This window comes from Mesocricetus auratus, unplaced genomic scaffold (genome assembly GCF_017639785.1).
Source record: "Mesocricetus auratus isolate SY011 unplaced genomic scaffold, BCM_Maur_2.0 Super-Scaffold_100008, whole genome shotgun sequence".
NCBI classification, from domain to species: Eukaryota; Metazoa; Chordata; class Mammalia; order Rodentia; family Cricetidae; genus Mesocricetus; species Mesocricetus auratus.
The window spans coordinates 78,836,485-78,855,005 of record NW_024429192.1 but is presented as its reverse complement, the minus strand read 5'-3'; the positions used below and the strand labels follow the sequence as shown (position 1 = coordinate 78,855,005).

General features: G+C 49.5%; 3 protein-coding genes across 4 annotated transcripts in view; 2 read left to right on the top strand and 1 right to left on the bottom strand.

Annotated features, from left to right (window-relative positions):
- Window positions 1–4,951, top strand: part of Snx8 (sorting nexin 8) — a 46,795-nt gene extending 41,844 nt beyond the window's left edge. For both annotated transcript variants that reach the window (XM_021232932.2, XM_005079977.4), the window contains 3 exons: window positions 224–370; window positions 658–807; window positions 3,553–4,951. In XM_021232932.2, coding sequence (XP_021088591.1) covers window positions 224–370; window positions 658–807; window positions 3,553–3,666 — 411 coding nt within the window. In that variant the 3' untranslated portion in view covers window positions 3,667–4,951. The remainder of the gene's footprint in view (window positions 1–223; window positions 371–657; window positions 808–3,552) is intronic.
- Window positions 4,952–7,178: 2,227 nt separating this feature from the next.
- On the bottom strand, window positions 7,179–12,567 carry Nudt1 (nudix hydrolase 1). The gene is made up of 4 exons (XM_040751263.1): window positions 12,532–12,567; window positions 9,477–9,641; window positions 8,847–8,992; window positions 7,179–7,744 (listed from the first exon to the last, which is right to left on the bottom strand). The coding sequence occupies exons 2-4, from the start codon at window positions 9,626–9,628 to the stop codon at window positions 7,572–7,574; spliced, it is 471 nt and encodes a 156-aa protein (XP_040607197.1). The 5' UTR covers window positions 9,629–9,641; window positions 12,532–12,567; the 3' UTR covers window positions 7,179–7,571.
- On the top strand, window positions 12,544–17,401 carry Mrm2 (mitochondrial rRNA methyltransferase 2). Its single transcript, XM_005079979.4, has 3 exons — window positions 12,544–12,634; window positions 13,217–13,506; window positions 16,878–17,401. Exons 1-3 carry the CDS (start codon window positions 12,627–12,629, stop codon window positions 17,318–17,320), a joined length of 741 nt encoding a protein of 246 aa, XP_005080036.1. The 5' UTR covers window positions 12,544–12,626; the 3' UTR covers window positions 17,321–17,401.
- The last annotated feature ends 1,120 nt before the right edge of the window (window positions 17,402–18,521 follow it).

The following is an 18,521-nucleotide window of genomic DNA, read 5'->3' as shown; positions in this document are numbered from 1 at the left end:
ACCGCCGCCAGGCTGTCCTGGACTCTGTCTGAACAGGAAAAGCTAGTCTTCCCGGAGGCCCGGATTGCTCACTGCCAGTCAGCATGTGCCCTTCTGCTCCTCTACTCTCCCCTTGTCACACTCTTTCCTTTCGGACGAGAGTGTTTGAAGGTGTCCAGAGCTCCCAGGCTCTGGGTCCCTTTAAGGTGTGCTGCAGTGGGTGAGCATGCCTCCCTCTCCGCAGGACCTGTGTGAGCGGCACGAGAAGGGTGTGCTTCACAAGCATCAGCGGGCACTGCATAAGTACGGCCTGATGAAGAGGCAGATGATGAGCGCCGCGCATGGCCGAGAGCCCGAGTCCGTGGAGCAGCTGGAGTCACGCATAGTGGAGGTGAGCAGCAGGCAGCTGTGGGTTGCAGGCGGCATGGCATCTGGAGATGTTTCATTAGATCTTCCCAGTCAGCTGGATGAGCTCAGGAATTGTGGGTATCCAGAGCAGGGCTTTGGTCTGGTGGAGGTAGGAGCTGTTGCAGGGGCTCTGCAGCTATGTGCCTAGCCTTGCATTTCCTTGGTGTTCCTTCCCGTGGATATGGGGGCAGGAGCCAGCCCCCAGGCTCAGAGCAGATGCTCCGTCCCACATCCAAGGGTCCGGTGCACAGATCAGCTCTCTGTTTGCAGCAGGAGAATGTGATCCAGACCATGGAGCTCCGAAACTACTTCTCCCTGTACTGCCTGCACCAGGAGACGCAGCTCGTCCACGTCTACCTGCCTCTCACCTCACACATCCTGGGGGCCTTCGTGAACTCCCAGATCCAAGGGCACAAGGAGGTGAGTCCCCCCTGCCCCCAATGTCATCCTGTTCTCAGCTGCCTGGCCTGTGGCCTGCAGTCAGTGACCTTGAGAATGGAGTTGATACCCATTGGCCTGAACAGTTCCTAGGTCTCTCAGCCTCTGTGTGACCAGGATGGTGACACTGAAGACTTGGAGCGGGATCAGAAAGATGTCAGGGAGTTCATTCCTTTTATAAGAACTCTAGGAGTCAGGGAAAGCATATAGAATATCCAAACCCTTCAGCTGAGGGGAAGAGGTGGCGGGGGTTAGTTTGGCCGGGAACACAGCACCACAGTGGTGTTTCCTAGGAGCTCCTTGTCAGCTGCCTCTAGGTGTGGCTGCCGGAGCCACTGGGGGAAGAGTCCTTATGGAAAGCCCGGGGATGCTTACCCTGTTCGAGCGGCCTAAAGCTCTGTGCCTTCCACGCTTGCTCACTTTCACCAGCTGGGGCTAAAACAGCACTTGTGTGATTTGGGGAAGGGGTGTAAAACGAATGCTTGTAAAACTAACACCTACCCCCAAACTGGGGTGATCAGAACAGCCCAGGTAATGATTCATTGAAGTTCATTGTGATGTCTAAAATTAGCTCTTTGAGGGCTTCTTACAGAGTGATGGATGTTTACAGAGGGCTGCACTTACCCTCCTAAGCTACCAACTCCCCCACAAAGTCCCTATTTTAAACCTTTAAAATTTTATTTATTCATTACTTATGTTTATGCATGGGTTTATGGGTATCACATGTATGCAGGAGTCGACATGGTGTCAGATCCCATGGAACTGGAGTTCTAGGTGGTTACAAGCCACCTGATGTGGGCCATGGGAACCAAACCCAGGTGCTCTGCAAGAGCAATGAGTGCTCATAACTTGGGAGCCATCTCTCATCCTTTTGGGACAGGATCTCACTATGTAGATAAACCTGACTGGTCTTGAACTCAAGAGATCTGCCCGCCTCTGCTTCTTGCATGCTGGGATTAAAGACATGTACCACCACACCCAAGGACATTTACTTTTCTACTATTTTTTGTTGTTACTCTTTTTGTTTTTTGTATGCATATGTGTTGTATGTGCATGTGTGTATGGCCACATATGTATGTGTGTGGAGGTCTTGGGTTGATGTGGGTATTCTTCCTGGATCCTTCCTCACCTTATAGACTGAGGCAGAGTTGCAGTTACCTGAACCCAGAGCTCACTGATTCTGCTAGGTTAACCAGCCAGCTTGCTCAGGGGATTGTTTGTCTCCCTTTGTGGGATACCACACCCATTTGACATTTATTTGGCTGCTGGGCATCAGATTTACATGGCAATCACCTTAGCTCTCCTAAGTTTTTGCTTTAGGTGGCTTTGAGTTTACAGTGGAATCTGGCTTCAGAGCACTAATGTCAAAGCAGCAGAACTCCCACTGGAGTTCTGTGTTCCTGTGTGTTCTGTTCTTAACCTGTCAGAGTCCTGTTGGTCTAGAAAACTCTGTCCAGCCTTGGGAGGGAGAGACAGCCTGTTTGGTTTCAGCCTGGCATGTGGCTAAATGGTGGTTTGCTACATGATGGGGTTACTTGATTAGGGCTTGGAGGGTCAGTTTGATGTCATCTGCTTTTCTAGCTCCATGTAGCCCCTTGCACACAGACAGCCATCTTCTCTAGCTGGACTTCCTTGGCTTTCCAAGTGACTAGGTTGCTTCCCGTTGGCAATGGGAACCTCATCTCCCTCCAGGAGGGCATTTGGTTTTCTGCTCTGTTGGTTACAGGGACCGAGTTTAGGTCATCAGGTTGGCACTAAGCATCTTTACCTGTCAAGCTATCTTGAAGGCCTGATCTTGAATTTTTGATATTCTGCCTCTGTCTCCTACATGTCACAAACCTGTCTTATATGGTGCTGGAGATCCAAACCCAGGGCTTTATGCATGCCCAGCAGATACTCTTTTGACCTGTATGTGTCCAAGATCTGAAAAATGGCATGAAGGTACAACCCCATCAGTTCCCAAATGTTGGCCTGGGTATCATGGTTACAGACGGATAAGAGCCATCACTGCTGCTAAGCAGTGACGGTTGATGAACAGAGGCTGTGTTCCTTCCAGCTGGCCCCTGCCATCAGGGAACACACAGAGGTGTGCCAGGGTTTTTTTTTTGCCATTTGGGGGATACATGTTGGCTGGACTGTCCACATTGGGTGCGAAATGTTGGTGGTTCAAAGCAGTAGTTCTGATTGACTAAAGTTCTTGGTACTTGGCCTGCCCAGTAGCTTTTACAGCATCCAGGTCAGTCGACCTGCACAGTGGGTAGAAAGCTTGCCTATTACACACAAAGCTTAGGGTTCCATCCCCAGTACTGCATATGCCAGCTACCGTGGTGCACATCTGTAATCCCAGTACTTGTGAGATGGAGTCAGGAGGCAAGAGGATCATCCTGTCTTGTATAGCAGTTACTAGATTTATTTTTTTGTATGGGGTGCTGAGGATCAAACTAGTAGTCTTGTGCATGTTTGGTAAGCACTAAAACTCTGAGCTATCTCCCAGCCCTGTTTTTGATTTTTAGGTCTGTGTAACCCAGGCTAGCCTGAAACTCGCAATCCCCCTATCTTTGCCTCTGGGGGGTGGGTCAACGTTGAGAGAATGAGGGTTGTCAGAAGCTCTGGTTGTGGAGCCTGGGATGTGAAGGAATGTGATGCCACCAGATGACAATGGGAATTGACTTGACGGGGACCAGGTTGTGGCCACTCACCTCACCCCCCTTTCTTCCTCTCTTGCAGATGAGCAAGGTATGGAATGACCTGAAGCCGAAGCTGAGCTGTCTCTTCGCTGGACCTCACAGCGTGTTGACACCACCGCGCTCCCCGCAGGAGGACGGTGTGTGTCCCCACTAGTGGGAAGGTCCACAACAGAGTTCCCTGTGGCCTCACTAAGACCTCTTTGCAAACAGTGTGTCCCTGCTGATTCCCTCCAGGCAGCAGCCATTGCCCTGAGATGCCTGTGGGCTGTGCTGGTGGTTTCTATGTCTCCCTGCTCCTGGGCAGGTCTATGTGCTCCCAGATTGCCCCATGACCCGTTGATCAGGTCGGTAGTGGGAAATTAGGGTGCTTTGGAATGGATTGTGCCCAATGCCCACACTGCTTAGGGCCCTTTATAGCCAGCAAGTGGTGTCTGGGGGAGTGTGGAAGGGTCACTGAATGCTGGGAGAGCCTAGTGGTTAACCTAGCAGCAAAGAAGTGGGAGGGCTAGCCTGCCCTGGGCCTTGGCAGTACTGCCTGGCAAGGAGCTGGCCAGTCTCTGAGGGTGGGACTGTGGCTACAGACTAGGGCCTGCAGACATTCTGGGAGGTATATTAGAAGCCAGGCAGGAAGTAGGAGAGCGCAGTGGTTTGGTGCTTTGGAGGATATGTTTCACTCCAGTGATGGCTGTGGAGTCCTGGTCTAAGGCCCCTCAGGGTCCACAGTGGGTGAGGGCTCAGGGTCCTTTCTTGTGTTGGGTTTTAGAGGGTGGGAGTGAGGAGGGCTTTGTGGAGGAGCACTGGAGATGGGCATCCCTGTTGGGTGCCCAGGCCTCAGGGTCAAGAGTATAGGCCACTTCCCACCAGGCTGTCAGGCAGCAGGTTCCACCTGGATGTGAACAGCTTCCTTACTGGTCTGCTCTCCCGCCCCAGCCCACTCTCCTACCCCAGTGTTTTTAGTGCTCTAAGGCCCCGAGCCTGGCAGTAGAGTATGCCTTTTCTCACTCCTTGCCTGGGCTGTGGGTGCTCGACTCCAAACTTGAGGTTCCATCCCTAGGGTGCAGGGGAGCCAAGAGTGCCTGTGCCCTTCTGGCATCCTGCTGCCCAAGCCTGTGTGCCACACCACCATGTTCGGGCTGCCAGAAAGATGGGAAGCACAAGTATCGACAGATCTCCCACCTGCTTGTCTCTTCTCCTGGGCCGAGCAGGGGCCAGCTTCAGCCTTAACTGTGGGAGCGAAGGGAACAGTCTCTTAGGTGCTTTCTACTCCGTGTTAGCCTGCCCAGCTAGGTGGGGCAGCAGGGCTCTGGGACATTGCTGTGGGGACTCTGGGCTGAGGGAGCCAGAAAGCTGGTGCTGTGGGATTCGGCTGGATGAATGAAGCACTTTATGAACTGCGGGAATCAGTTACTGCCACACCCAATAAACTGGAAGTGTTTACAGATGGTTTCCATGCTGCCATTTCTCTCCACAAACCCCCATGAACACAGCCAAATGTGTCTTGAAACTGGAGTCTTACATTTCGGGATGGGCAGTTGCCCCTGGCTTGGTGGTCCCAGTGGGAGAGTGTGGTATGGCAGGTTCCTGGATATAGAAGCATTGCTTCCTCCTGGAGGGAGCCTCCTGAGACTCAGAAACTTGCACAGTTTACAGGTTTCAGAAATCTGAAAAGCACATGGTTCACAAGGTCCCTCCCTGCAGTGGTGCCCACAGTGACAGTTGTTGAGGGGAGAAGATGCTGCCCCGTTGAGCTCCCCCTGCATAGCATAGCACTCCAGGGCTGCGGCTCTCAGTCCTGACCATGCTGTGGTTGGCTCTTCTGTGAGCTAAGAGCTTCCTCACCCTCCTGGAAGTCACCATGGTAAGCTCACTGGCTCACAAAGTCAGACTGCAGAGTCATTTCTTTGGTGCCAAATCAACTGAGTATGTTTCCTGTTGCTGTGATAAAATTCCCCAACAAAAGTAGCATACTGGGGGAGGGTTTATTTTAGTTCATACAGTCTGCCACTTTGGGGGGTCAAATGTAAGAGCTGAGCACATTGCATCCAGAGTTAAGCAGAAAATAGATCAAAGCCTGCATGCTGGTGCTCAGCTTGCTTTCTGCACCCTCATATTGTTCAGGATTCCCTCCCTAGGGAATCATGCCACTCATAATAGGTAGATCTTCCTACTTGAGTTAACATAATCAAGATGATCGCCCAAACATGTCCACAGGCTGACCTAATTTAGACAATTCCTCACTGAGACGCTCTTCCCAGGTGATTCTAAATTGATAGTTAAAACTGACACAGGGCCTGGAGGAGATGGCTCAGCAGTTAAGAGCACTTGCTCTTCTTCCAGAGGACCCAAGTTCAGTTCCCAGTTCCCAGTTCCCACATCAGGTTGCTCACAATGTCTATAACTTCAGCTGCAGTGGAATCACCATCTCTGACTTCTATGGTACCTGTTCTCACTTGCACATTATCCCTACCCCATGTACTTAACTAAAAAATGAATCCAAGAGAAGGGGCTGCAATTATGCACTTCTCTCAGCACTTACATCTCAGCCCCTTTAGGTTTAGGGAGTTTGAGCTAACGTTGTACTTGGCTTTTGAGTATGATACAGTGTGTGTGTATGTGTATGGGGGAGCTGTCCATTGTGGGTGCTAGGAGCTGAACTCTGGTCCTCTGCAAGAGCAGTATTTCTGAGCCATTGTTCCAGCCCTCCTGTTGGATTTCCTTAAAAGGTTCCCTCTTCCTGATGGAGAAATGGTTTTCTATGAAGCAGTTAGGGATAGTTAGGATGCAGCATGAAATGTCACAGCATGGTTTCAGAGACCCACTGATAAACACTGGCACCTGAGAGGTTCCTGGTCTAATATGTAGCCCAGGAAGTCCTGGCTGCTCCCCCATTAGGGGAGTGTCTGCTTCACTATAACCACAACAACGGGAAATGCAGCCAGTGACCTGGTTGGGAACCCTGCTGCAGTTAGTATCAGGTTTTGCAAGTTCTCCTCTGATTAGTTATCTTTATCTGGTTCACCTACAGCCTCAGCCTATCAGGCCTCACTTGAGGCTAGATAAACGCCTGGACATGGCCTTTCAGTAAGTTCAGCCCCTAGCTGGAGTCTAAGTGCTGGTTGGCAGTCCATCTGCCTAGAAAGGAATGCTTGTCTTTCTCTGAGATACCACTCCCCTCTGCCTCCCAAGACCCACAGCTCTAGTTTCTCTCATGGCATCCTGCTCTCGAAGATTTTTCTTCAGATGCCTGCTCTTGCCTGGCATCCTGCCCTCACCAAGCATTTCAGAGCTTCTAATTTTCTATTCAGATCGTCGCTCCTGCATTAAAAAATGTCCTCTTGGGGGCTGGAGAGATAGCTCAGAGGTTAAGAGCACTGACTGCTCTTCCAGAGGTCCTGAGTTCAATCCCAGCAACCACATGGTGGCTCACAACCATCTGTAATGAGATCTGGTGCCATCTTCTGGCTTCTGACCTGCAGGCATACATGTGGTAGAACACTGTGTAAATTATAAATAAATAAATCTTTAAAAAACATTTCCTCACCTCATCCTTTGGTGTCCATCCACTCAGTTTCAGGTAGTGCGACAAGACGAAGAATTGGCTGTCTCTCTTTCCTAGCCAATCACTTGTGCCACTGACTTTTCTTGATGCTGTAATCACGTAGCAACTTAGGGGAGCAAAGGTTTATTTTGACTCATAGGTCAATCAAGGGGATACAGTTCATCATGGTAGATAAGGCATGAGATGGCTGGTCACATCATGAGGAAGCAGAGAGCAGACAGGGAAGTGGGGCCTACCTATAAAACCTTAGGGCCCATCCCACATCTCTCTGACCCCAGTAACTCAGTTCCCTCATTGTTCCTAAGGGGTCACAACCTTCCAAAACAGGACCAGTAGGTGGAGATGAAGTATTCAAGCATAGTAGCATATCAGTGACATTTCACATTTCCAACCCCAACACTCCGCAAACAAAATATCAGTCCTTCCTGTGGTGGGCTTGGACTGACAGCTTGTGGCTGTGTAGTGACCTGAGTGTGGCTAGAATCCACCAAGCCTCTGTATTAGAATCCATCCACCTCACGAAGCGAGTAGTCAAGGATGGTGTCCTGATCCTGGAACTTGAAATACCCACAGAACTTCTTCTTCTGAAGCAGGAGTGGGAACCAGTAGCTGTCATCAGGCCACATGTCTGCAAAGGGAATCTGGTCCAGTTGGAACCACTGAGGGCGCATTTCTGGATTGGGGCAGGGGTGAGGGCATGGGAAGGAGGAAGAACATTGATGTTAAGCATTGATTTCAGCCAACCTGAGCGGGATTACCCCCTGCATCTGTGTGAACACCTGTTTGGGGACTTTGTTTTGTTTGAGACATGGTCTCACTATGCAGCCTTGGCTGACTTTGAATGCAGAGATCTGCTATGTATCTGAGTATGTGTGAATGAATGCCATATGTGTGGGTGCCAGAGGAGGCCAGAGAAGAGCTGGAGTTACAGCTAGTCATCCACTGCCAAGTGTGGGTGATGGAGACTAGTAACTGCCCTTTATCCAATGGGATCTCTCTCCAGCTGTTTGGACTTTTTTGGTGGTTGTTTGTCAAAAAAGTTTTTACAGGTTATTTTTTACTGCATATATACATATATGTCTGTGTGTGGGTGTAGGCATATGAGTGCAACTGCCCACAGAGGTTTTAGATCCCCCTATAAAGCCAGTGTTAGTTGTGAGCCATCTGGTATGGGTGCTGGGACCAAACTTGGGTCTTTTGGAAGAGCAGTATGTGATCTTAACTGCTGAACCAGTTTTCCAACCTCTTCCCTCTTTAAACTTTGTGTGTGTGTGTGTGTGTGTGTGTGTGTGTGTGTTTTGCCTTTCTTCTTTCCCTTCCTTCTTCCGAGACAGGGTCTCACAGTGTGGGTCATGTTGGCTTTGAACTCACAGAGAAACCCTGTCTCGAAAAGTAATAAACAACAACAAAAAGCTTGTATCAATATGTGTAGTTGATTTTCATATTTTGTGAAATAAAGACATGGGCTTGCAAGGCAGTAATGGCACAGGCCTGAGTTCAAAGCCAGCCTGGTTTACAGAGCCAGTTCCAGGACAGCCAGGGCTACACAGAGAAACCCTGTCTCACAAAGAAAAAGGGTGGGGGGCTCATATTTGGGCTACAAGACTGCTTTGCTTGTCTGTCCTTGGTTCTGAGGACAACCAAAGAGGAGGAATGTGGGCAGACTTGGGGCCTATACTTGGCAAGGTCTGATTCCGTTCTCCTAGGCAGGCAAGTGAGGCTGGGTGCACCTCTCTGCCTATGGTGGGAAGAAGGGAGTGGGGCCCAAGGCTCACCGTCACTCTCTGTGGGCGTCCCATGCACATGGTCAGTAGAGAAGACATGCACATCCATCAGCTCGGGGGAACCCACAAACTCAAATGAGATGTGGCCCACCTTGTGCAGTGCATCTACCGTCAGGCCACTCTCTTCCTGCAGCTCCCTGCAGCAGAGGTGGATAAGGAAGAAGTGGCGTTAGCTCGTGGGCATCCATGCTTAGAAGGGCCAGGGCCATGGGAGTGTAGCCTTAGGACCTATGGGCTGCATATTCTAGGAGGACATCATGCAGAGGTGTTGCTATAACCAATTTAGGAAGGAAATTATATAAATTCAGGCATGGTATTGCACACCGATAATCCCAGCACTCAAGAAGCTGAAAGCAGGAAGATTTGGGCTCTGAGACCAACTTGGGCTATATAATTAAAAGCCAGCTGGAATATGCAGAAAGAGCCTCCAAATTTTAAAAGCTGGCCATAGTGGTATACACCTTTAATCCCAGCACTCTGGAGGTAAAGGCAAGTGGATCTCTGTGAGTTCAAAGCCAATCTGGTCTACAGAGCACCTGTGGGTCCCAGGGGTATTTCCCCCTTTCCAGGTCTTCACCCCCTACCAGGGTGGCTCTGTGGTCAGACCTCCCTTTTCCTCACCTCTTAGCTCCATCCTCAATGGTCTCTCCTTCCTGCACTTTGCCCCCGAAGCCATTCCATCGGCCAGCACCAAAGCCCCTCTTCTTCATGCCCAGCAGAACTCGCTGAGGCTGCAGCACCAGCACCAGCGTGTAGAGCCTGGAGTTGCCCATGGTCTTCTGCGTCCTGTGAAAAGGGTCAGAAAATGGGGTCTGTTAGAGTGTGCATCAAATGTGTGTGGTAGTGAATGGTGGCCAGGTGGGAAGGAGGTTTCATTCTGGGAGAAGTGGAAAATGAGGCTGGCTAGTAATTTCCCAGCCACAGTGTAAATGGCTTCCAGGACAGATGAAATGTGCTTTGAGCCCTATCCTCCCCATTTTTTTTTTCCAGATCGAGGGATGGAACTCAAAACCTTAAGCATGCTACTCAAGGGCTCTACCACTGAGCTGCACCCCAGCCCCTCACTGGGGGATTCTAGGCCTCTAGGCTGGTGCTCTACCATTGAGATACACCCCAGCCCCTCACTGGGGGATTCTAGGCCTCTAGGCCGGCGCTCTACATACTGAGCTATCTTCTGGACCCCCCCCCCCACTGGGACCCTCCTAAGAGGTGACAATGTACAAGGGACCTGAATGGGGCTAGAGAAATGCCATTGGTTAAAATCATCTGCTGCTTTTCCAGAGCACTGGAATTCCATTCTTAGCATCCACACAGTGGATCACAATGGTCTAACTCCAGTTCTGATGGCCTCTTCTGGTCTTTTTGGGTACCAGGAACAAACATAGTACACAGATATAAATGCAAGCAAAACATCTATACTCATACAATGTAAGTCAAAAAAAAAAAAAAAAAGCTGTGTGGTGGTGGCACATGCCTTTAATCCCAGCACTTCAGAGGCAGAGGCAGGAGGATCTCTGAGTTTGAGGCCAGCCTGGTCTACAGAGTGAGTTCCAGGATAGCCAGGGCTACATAGAGATACTCTGTCTCCACAAAACAAAACAACTTGAAAAGGGAAGCTTGGCCCTGATAGTGAGGGTGGTCAGCAGAGGAAGTGGGCTTAACATTGGCCTGTGTCCTTGTCCTGACACTGACTTGCCCATGCCTGAGGTCCTGGCTTCCTAACACAGCAAAGTCAGCCATCTCTTACATGCACCAGCTATAGACAGCTGTTTTTCCATATCCACAGATGACTGGTACCAGGATACCCCCATCCCACCATGGATACCAGAATTGAAGCCTGGTGAAACTGCTTCTAGGGAAATGGCATATTTGCATATATAACTTAATCCTCTAGCTCACTTTAAAGGTAACACAAATACTATGTAGTTTTCATGTAGTGAGTAATGACAGATATCCACATGTTCAGTAGATGAGTGATTTGGTTTGCAAGTATTTTAAATGAGATAGTGTCATGCCATGTAGTCCAGTCTGGACTTAAACTCACAATCTTCCTGCCTCAACAATTGTACTCGTATGTATGTAGGTATGTATGCATCTGTCTTTTTTTTTTTTTCTTTTATTTTGGTTTTTCGAGACAGGGTTTCTCTGTATTGCTTTGGAGGTTGTCCTGGAACTCACTCTGTAGACCAGGCTGGCCTTGAACTCACAGAGATCCACCTGCCTCCCCCAACGCATGAGTCTCTCTCTCTCTCTTTCTCTCTGCATTCACAAATTCAAGAGGATGTTGGAGCCTCTGAAGCTGGAGTTATAGGCAGTTGCGAGCCACTTTACATGGGTGCTGGCAATCAAACTCAGGGCCTACGCAAGAGCAATAAACACTCTTAATCACTGAGCCATCTCCCTAGCTCCATCTACTTTCTATTTTTTTGTTTTGTTTTCTCTCTGTCTCTCTCCTCTCTTGGTTTTCAAGACATGGTTCTCTGTATCTTTGGAGCCTGTCCTAGAACTCACTGTATAGACCAGGCTGGCCTTGAACTTACAGAGGTCCACCTGCCTCTGCCTCCGGAGTGCTGAGATTAAAGGCATGTGCCACCACTGCCTGGCTGTTTTTGTTTTGGTTTTTGAGACAGGGTCTCTCATTGGAACTTGTAGCTCATGGAGTTAGCAGACTAGCTGACCAGGCTGCTCCAAGGATCCAGTTGTCTTTGCCTCCCAGCACTGGGGTTATAGGTGCAAGCCACATTGACTATTTATGTGGGTTCCGGAGCTTGAAAATTCCTCATGCATTTAAAGCAAGCATTTCACAGGCCCAATTAACCTTGTTTTCAAAAGCAACTCCATTTACTATGACTAAGAACTGTATAAGGGGCTGGAGAGATGGCTCAGAGGTTAAGAGCACTGACTACTCTTCCAGAGGTCCTGAGTTCAATTCCCAGCAACCACATGTTGGTTCACAACCATTCGTAATGAGCTTTGGTGCCCCCTTCTGGCCTGCAGGGATACATGCAGACAGAATACTGTATACATAACAAATAAATAAACCTTTAAAAAAACTGTATAAGGCTTTCGCAGGAGAAAAACTGATGCTCGGGGTCTAAATTTGAAACGGGGTCAAACGGCAGAGCCTATAAGGAAAGTAGGGTGTCTTGGACGTCAATTTAGTGTTCCCTCAGATCAGGTAGCTGTGATGTGGTAAATCGGATGCCTCTCAGGAAGCTTTCAAATGCTAGGGGTTGGGGTGTTGATAACTATCCGGTCTGAATTGAAGCCAACTATTGTAGGTGTTGGAGGCAACACAGACCTGCCTGCAGGGGGCACTCTGCAAATCCTGTTCCCTAGCCTCCCCTTCCTGGAGCTATGTCTGGTACAACCTTTGCAACCTGCAAACTGCCCCTGCACCAGTTTACCGCCCAAGCCCCAGGTTCCAGGTCCCCCTTCCCTCTCATTTCTGCTCCCTACGGTCTGTACCTTCCCTAGTCTCTCCGACCTCGAGGCTACCCAACACTCAGTTTTTCCGGGCTGGCTTGAAGCAACATCCCAGTCTTCCTGACTGGCTTGAAGAAGCACCCCAATCCTTCCGCCCCCTCCCATCTCAGATCTCCCCCGGCACCCCAAAACCCCCGATCTCCCGCGTCTCTCCGGAGTTCAGCTCTCACGCACAGCTAACCATCCATACCTTCGCGCCCCAGCCACAGCTTCCTGGGGCGGGGCCTTGTGCTGGAAGCAAGGGCAGGACTTCCGGCGGCGGGAGGAAACCGCCAGCTAGCACCCATGGCTTGGTGAGTAGAGAGTCACTGCGTCGGCATGCACTTTAAGTGCTCCTGCTGCATAAGTGCGTGGAGTGGACAACAAAAGTGGGACTCTCAGTGTCTCGGGCCGCAAAGGGGCGCTGGTAGCCTGTGTCTCGGGATGCGGGACACGTGTGCACGGTGTTTATTCTTGTGCCGACATGAGTGAGTGAGGTTTTCTATGAGGAAGAGTGTATGGGCTGGGGACATGGCTCAGCGGATAGAAATGTGCATGAATGAGGACTGGAGTTCGGATGCCCAGAACATATAGAATGCTGGACTTGTGTGCTGACCAAATGTGAAGCCAGTGCTAGGGAGGCAGAGACGGGGCTCCTGGAACAAGCTGGCTAGCTAGTCTGTGACCTTACCTCAGTATGTAAGGTAGATAGCAAACAGGGAGGACATCCCTTGTCAACTTTGGGTCCCCGTACACACGCAGAACACGTGCACACACATACTAATACATATGAGTGCATACCGCACATTCATAAGCAAAAAAAGTAGGTTGAACCAAGACCTCCAGGCTGCCTCTTTGTAATAATGTCCACCTGCTAACTCCTTTCTCGCCACCAGGTATCTGAAACTGGTAGGCGTTCCCTTTAGGGTTCAGAGATTCCACACGACTGCGTGTGGCTACAAAGGCCGGACCGGCGCCGAGCATCTGTGGCTGATGCGCCATCTAAAGGACCCGTTTGTGAAGGCCGCAAAGGTGGAGAGTTACCGCTGCCGCAGCGCCTTCAAGCTCCTGGAGATGAATGAGAAGCATCACATTCTGCAGCCCGGCCTCCGGGTCCTGGACTGCGGGGCGGCTCCGGGAGCCTGGAGTCAGGTGGCAGTGCAGAGAGTCAACGCCACAGGCGCAGGTGGGGCGTGCATGTGACTACCAGCTCTCCTGGCAGCCTTGAGCTGGAGGGAATGATAGTTAGCAGCTCTTTATTCAGAGACATTTGTTTTATTTTCTGCCTATATTTTATTTTTGTTATTGGAGACAGGGTTTCTCTGTGTAGCTTTGGGGCCTGTCTTGGAACTCGCTTTGTAGACCAGGCTGGCCTTCAACTCACAACTTTCCTCCTGCCTCTGACTCCCGAGTGGTGGGATGAAAGGCGTTCTCCACTACTGCCTGGCTTGAGCAGCTTTCTTAGAGACGACAGTTATAGAAATGGGGCACAGACTGGGGCCGTGCTGAGCTGCTAAGTAAAACAGGTGTGCGTGCAGGCACAGGCCTGTGATCCTAACATTTGGGAGGAGGAGGCAGGAGGATTAGAAGTGTAAGATCATCCCAGGTATACAGTACATTTGCAGTCCATCACAGGAGGTCCTGTCTCTCAGGAAAAAAGGTTGAAGGGGTTGGGCCGACAGGGAATGATGCTGATGTTGTGGAGATGGCTTATTCAGCAGTGGTTCTCAGCATGTGGACAGAAGGTGCTTACTGCTAACCTGATAGTGTGAATTTTCTCCCCAAGACCTATATGGTGGAGGAGAGAACATTTAAAAGTTGGTCTTTGGCCTCTGCAAGTGTGCCATGGAATGTGCCCACTTGCATACAAACACCCACACACTCATGATAAATCAACAAAGTGGGTTTTTTTTGTTTTGTTTTGTTTTGGTTTGGTTTTTCGAGACAGGGTTTCTCTGTATTGTTTTGGAGGCTGTCCTGGAACTCGATCTGTAGACCAGGCTGGCCTCGAACTCACAGAGATCCGCCTGCCTCTGCCTCCCGAGTGCAAAAAGAACCTTTTGGTTCTTTTTAAAATAACACTTTGTTGCCCGGTGTCCTGTTTCAGGACAGCCTCCAAAACAATACAGAGAAACCGTGTCTTGAAAAAACCAAAAAAAAAAAAAAAAAGAACCAAAAGGAAAACTGAAAATAGATCACATGAGTTGGCAGCCAGCCTAGGCTCTATACCAAGCCCCTGCCTCAAAACAACACCCCCCTCAAAACTAAACATTGACATCTTAGTTTTATTCCTGTTGCCCGGAAAAACACCATGACCGAAATGTAGGGAAGGGTTTCTTTCAGCTTACACGTGGGGAAGTCAGAGGCAGGAGCTGAAGCAGAGGTCATAGGGGCACTCTGCTTACTGGCTTGCAAAGCATAGGGGCACGCTGCTTACTGGCCTGCTCCTCCAGGCTGGCTTTCATTTGGACTCAGGACCATCAGCCCAGGGGTGGCGCTGCTCATGGTGGGCTGAGACATCAATCATCAATCAAGAAAAATGCCCTCTAGGCCAGCCTGATGGAGGCATTTCCTCATTTGAAGTTCTTCAGGTGACTCTAGCTTGTGGCAAGTTGACTTTTGACTAACTAGGACAAATAGAATACTGACCCTTTCAAAATGAAAGGGAAAGTCAAAAGTTACAGTGGAAAGGAAATTACACAGGGTTTCCCTGTGTAATAGCCCTGCTTTGCCTGGAATTCCCTTTGTAGACCACAAGACTAGCCTACACAGAGATCTGCCTGCCTCTGCTTCCTGAGTGCTGGGTTTAAAGGCATGCACCACTGTTGCCCAGCAGGAAAATGTATCCTAATTATACTATCTAGATAGAATCTGCTTCAGGAGTGTTATGCCATATCCTGCAACTGAGCTCTGCTGGAGTTATTTTTTTCAGAGTGACATGTTGACAAGTGTGCTGGCTAATTTTATGTCAGCTTGACACAAGCTAAAGTCATCTAAGAGGAAACCTCAGTTGAGAGAATGCCTCCATCAGCTCAGGTTCTAGGAAATTTTCTTATTTAGTGATTGATGGGGGAGGGTCCAGCCCTTGGTGCGTGGTGTCATCCCTAGGCAGGTGGTCCTGAGAAAACTATGGGGACAAACCAGTAAGCATCACTCCTCCATGGCCTCTGCATCAGATTCCTGTCCTGTTTGGATACCTGTTCTGGCTTCTTTCAGTGATGGACAGTGATATGGAAGTGTAAGCCAACTTGGTTTTTGGTTATGGTATTTCATCACCGCAATAGAAACCCTATGATAACAGGGTTTGGGGACCAGACAGTTAATGTGTCCCTGAGATTTCCAAATTGTGCCCTCAAAGCCTGAGAGTTTGCAGAAGTGGCACTGGGACTGCCACCTCCAGGACCTCAGGAAAGGGCTGCCTGGGGCTCTGGACTCCACATTCTGGGACTGTGGCAGGCTGTAGTGAGTTTATTTTATAGGAACTTAATATTCTCTATGTGAAATTCTGCCTAAATAGGAAAGAAAACAGCCACCTCTGTAACATTGTGTTGGCAATGGTGGCCACACCTGTGGCACTCTGGAGGTGGAGGCAGGCCTGAATCACACAGTTCTCAAAGAGCCAAAAGCCAGAAAGGAAGGGCTAGAGAGAGCATTGCTCTTGCAGAGAACTCGAGTTTGGTTCCCAGCTCACAACCTCATCTTCAGTTCCAGGCTTTGGACTCGGCAGACACCTGCACTTGAGTGCACATTCACACATGTAAACACACACATGTAAATAAATGATAAATCTAAAAACCAAAACAAAACAGCAGAGCCTGGTCACACATGCCTTTGATGCTAACACTCTGGAGGCAGAGGCAGCAGCTCTGTGAGTTTGAGGCCAGCCTGGTCTACATAGTGAGGCTATCTCAAGGAATATAAAGCAAGCAAACATAAAAAAACAACAACAACAAAAAAAAAAACAAAGGAATGTTGGGAGCTGGGTATGGTGGTGCCTACCTGTAATCCCAGGCACTCATGACAAGAGGAGCTTAAGTTTTGGGTCAGCCTGGGTTACCTAGTGAGATTCCCAATTCCCAGAACAGACAAAAATAAAAATAAAAATGATACTTGGAAGAAGAATTCTAGAGAAGAGGGGTCTGGGGTAGTGAACTGACAGCAAAGGGGATTTAGTACCTTGCCTGTGGTCCTAACTCCATCTGTCACAGAGGGTGATCAGGATACCATTTCCTTGTAGGTGTCAGCTTCCCCAGCTGTCCCAAGAGGAGCAGAGGACACCCTACCTGGCACAATGTGTCTTTTCTTTTTTTCATCTTTAGAGACGGGGATCTCACTTGGTAGCTCAACTTGGCCTTGAATTTGTGATGATCCTTCTGCGTCAGGCTTCCAAGTGCTGGGATTATAGGCCTGTGCTATATCTACCTTATGTGTCTTCATATGAGGCCTGTTGTGCATATCTATGCGTGTTATCTGGTTTTCTTGTCCTGGTACCTTACTTTATTTTGTAGCTTGTAGGGAGATTCACGGTGTTAAGAATGCATTCTGTTGCTTCTGTAGACTGCAGCTCTCCTGTGGGCTATGTGCTTGGGGTTGATCTTCTTCACATATTCCCTCTGGAAGGAGCAACTTTTCTGTGTCCTGCTGATGTGACTGACCCTGGAACGCGCCAGAGAATTTTAGAGCTGCTTCCCAGAAGGAGAGCGGATGTGATTCTGAGTGATATGGCGCCTAACGCCACTGGAATCCGAGACCTCGATCATGACAGGCTTATCAGCTTGTGCCTTACCCTTGTGGACATGGCTGTGGACATCCTGCATCCTGGGGGGACATTGCTGTGTAAAACCTGGGCCGGAAGAAAAAGCCACCTGCTACAGAAGAGGCTTACCCAGGAATTCCGGAACACTAGGGTGGTGAAACCAGAAGCCAGCCGGAAGGAGTCTTCAGAGGTGTACCTCTTAGCCACACAGTACCGGGGAGGGAAGGGCTCCACGGGGCAGTGAGTCTGTCCTGCCTTTCTGGAAGTGCTTTCCTGAGAGTGACTGGAATCTGAGCTGCATTGTGGATATAAATAGTACCCTGCAGCACCTTTGGGTTTCTTCTTTGTTTTTTTGTTTTTTTGGTTTTTCGAGACAGGGTTTTTCTGTGGCTTTGGAAGCTATCCTGGAACTAGCTCTTGTAGACCAGGCTGGCCTCGAACTCACAGAGATCCGCCTGCCTCTGCCTCCCGAGTGCTGGGATTAAAGGCGTGCACCACCAACGCCCGGCTTGTTTTGTTTTTCAAGACAGGGTTTCTCTGTATTGCTTTGGAGGTTGTCCTGGAACTCGCTCTGTAGACCAGGCTGGCCTCGAACTCACAGAGATTTGCCTGCCTCTGCCTCCTGAGTGCTGGGATTAAAGGTATGCACTACCAACACCTGGCCACATCTGAGTTTCTAAAAAGATGAAAAATGTATTTGAGGGTCTCGAAATTGATAAAAACAGGCCCAGCATGATGACTTAGGGAGTAACAATGCTTGCTACTGAGCCTGAGGCCCTGAATGCTATCTTCAGGACCCCTATAGTGGAAGGAGAGAACTAACTCCTGAAAAGTTGCCCTCTGACCCCCATGTGCACACAGTATGAACAAATGTATTGGGATGGTTGATACAAACCTTGCTGTGTCTGGGAAGAAAGAATCCAGCTGAGGAATTGCCCCCATCAGATTGGCCTGTGGGCAAGTCTGTGAGACATTTTCCTGATTAATAGTTGACATGGGAAGGAATGTGGGAGGGCCCAGCCCAGTGGGAGCAGCACCACCCCTGGGCAGGTAGTCCTGAGTTGTATGAGGAAGCAGGGTGAGCAGACAAGAAGCAGTGGTCCTCCATGGTCTCTGCTTCAGTTACTGCCTCCAGGTTCCTGCCCTGAGCATCCGACTCGTCTTTCTTCAGTGGTAGATTATGATTGGGATGTGTAAACCAAATAAACCCTTTCCTCCCAAGGTTGCTTTTAAGTGCCGGAAACAAAATAAAAACAGTCTTCTGTGTCATGAGTTTATCCTTCTGGCTTTTTTGTTTGTTTCTGAAATTGGGTTTCGCTATGTAGCCCAAGATGGCCCTGAGCTCACAAAATCTTCCTTCCTCACCCCCCAAGTGCTGGGATTACAAGTGTACATTGCCACACCTGGTTCATAGCAGGTTTGAAGAGAGTTATGAGGAAGATGGG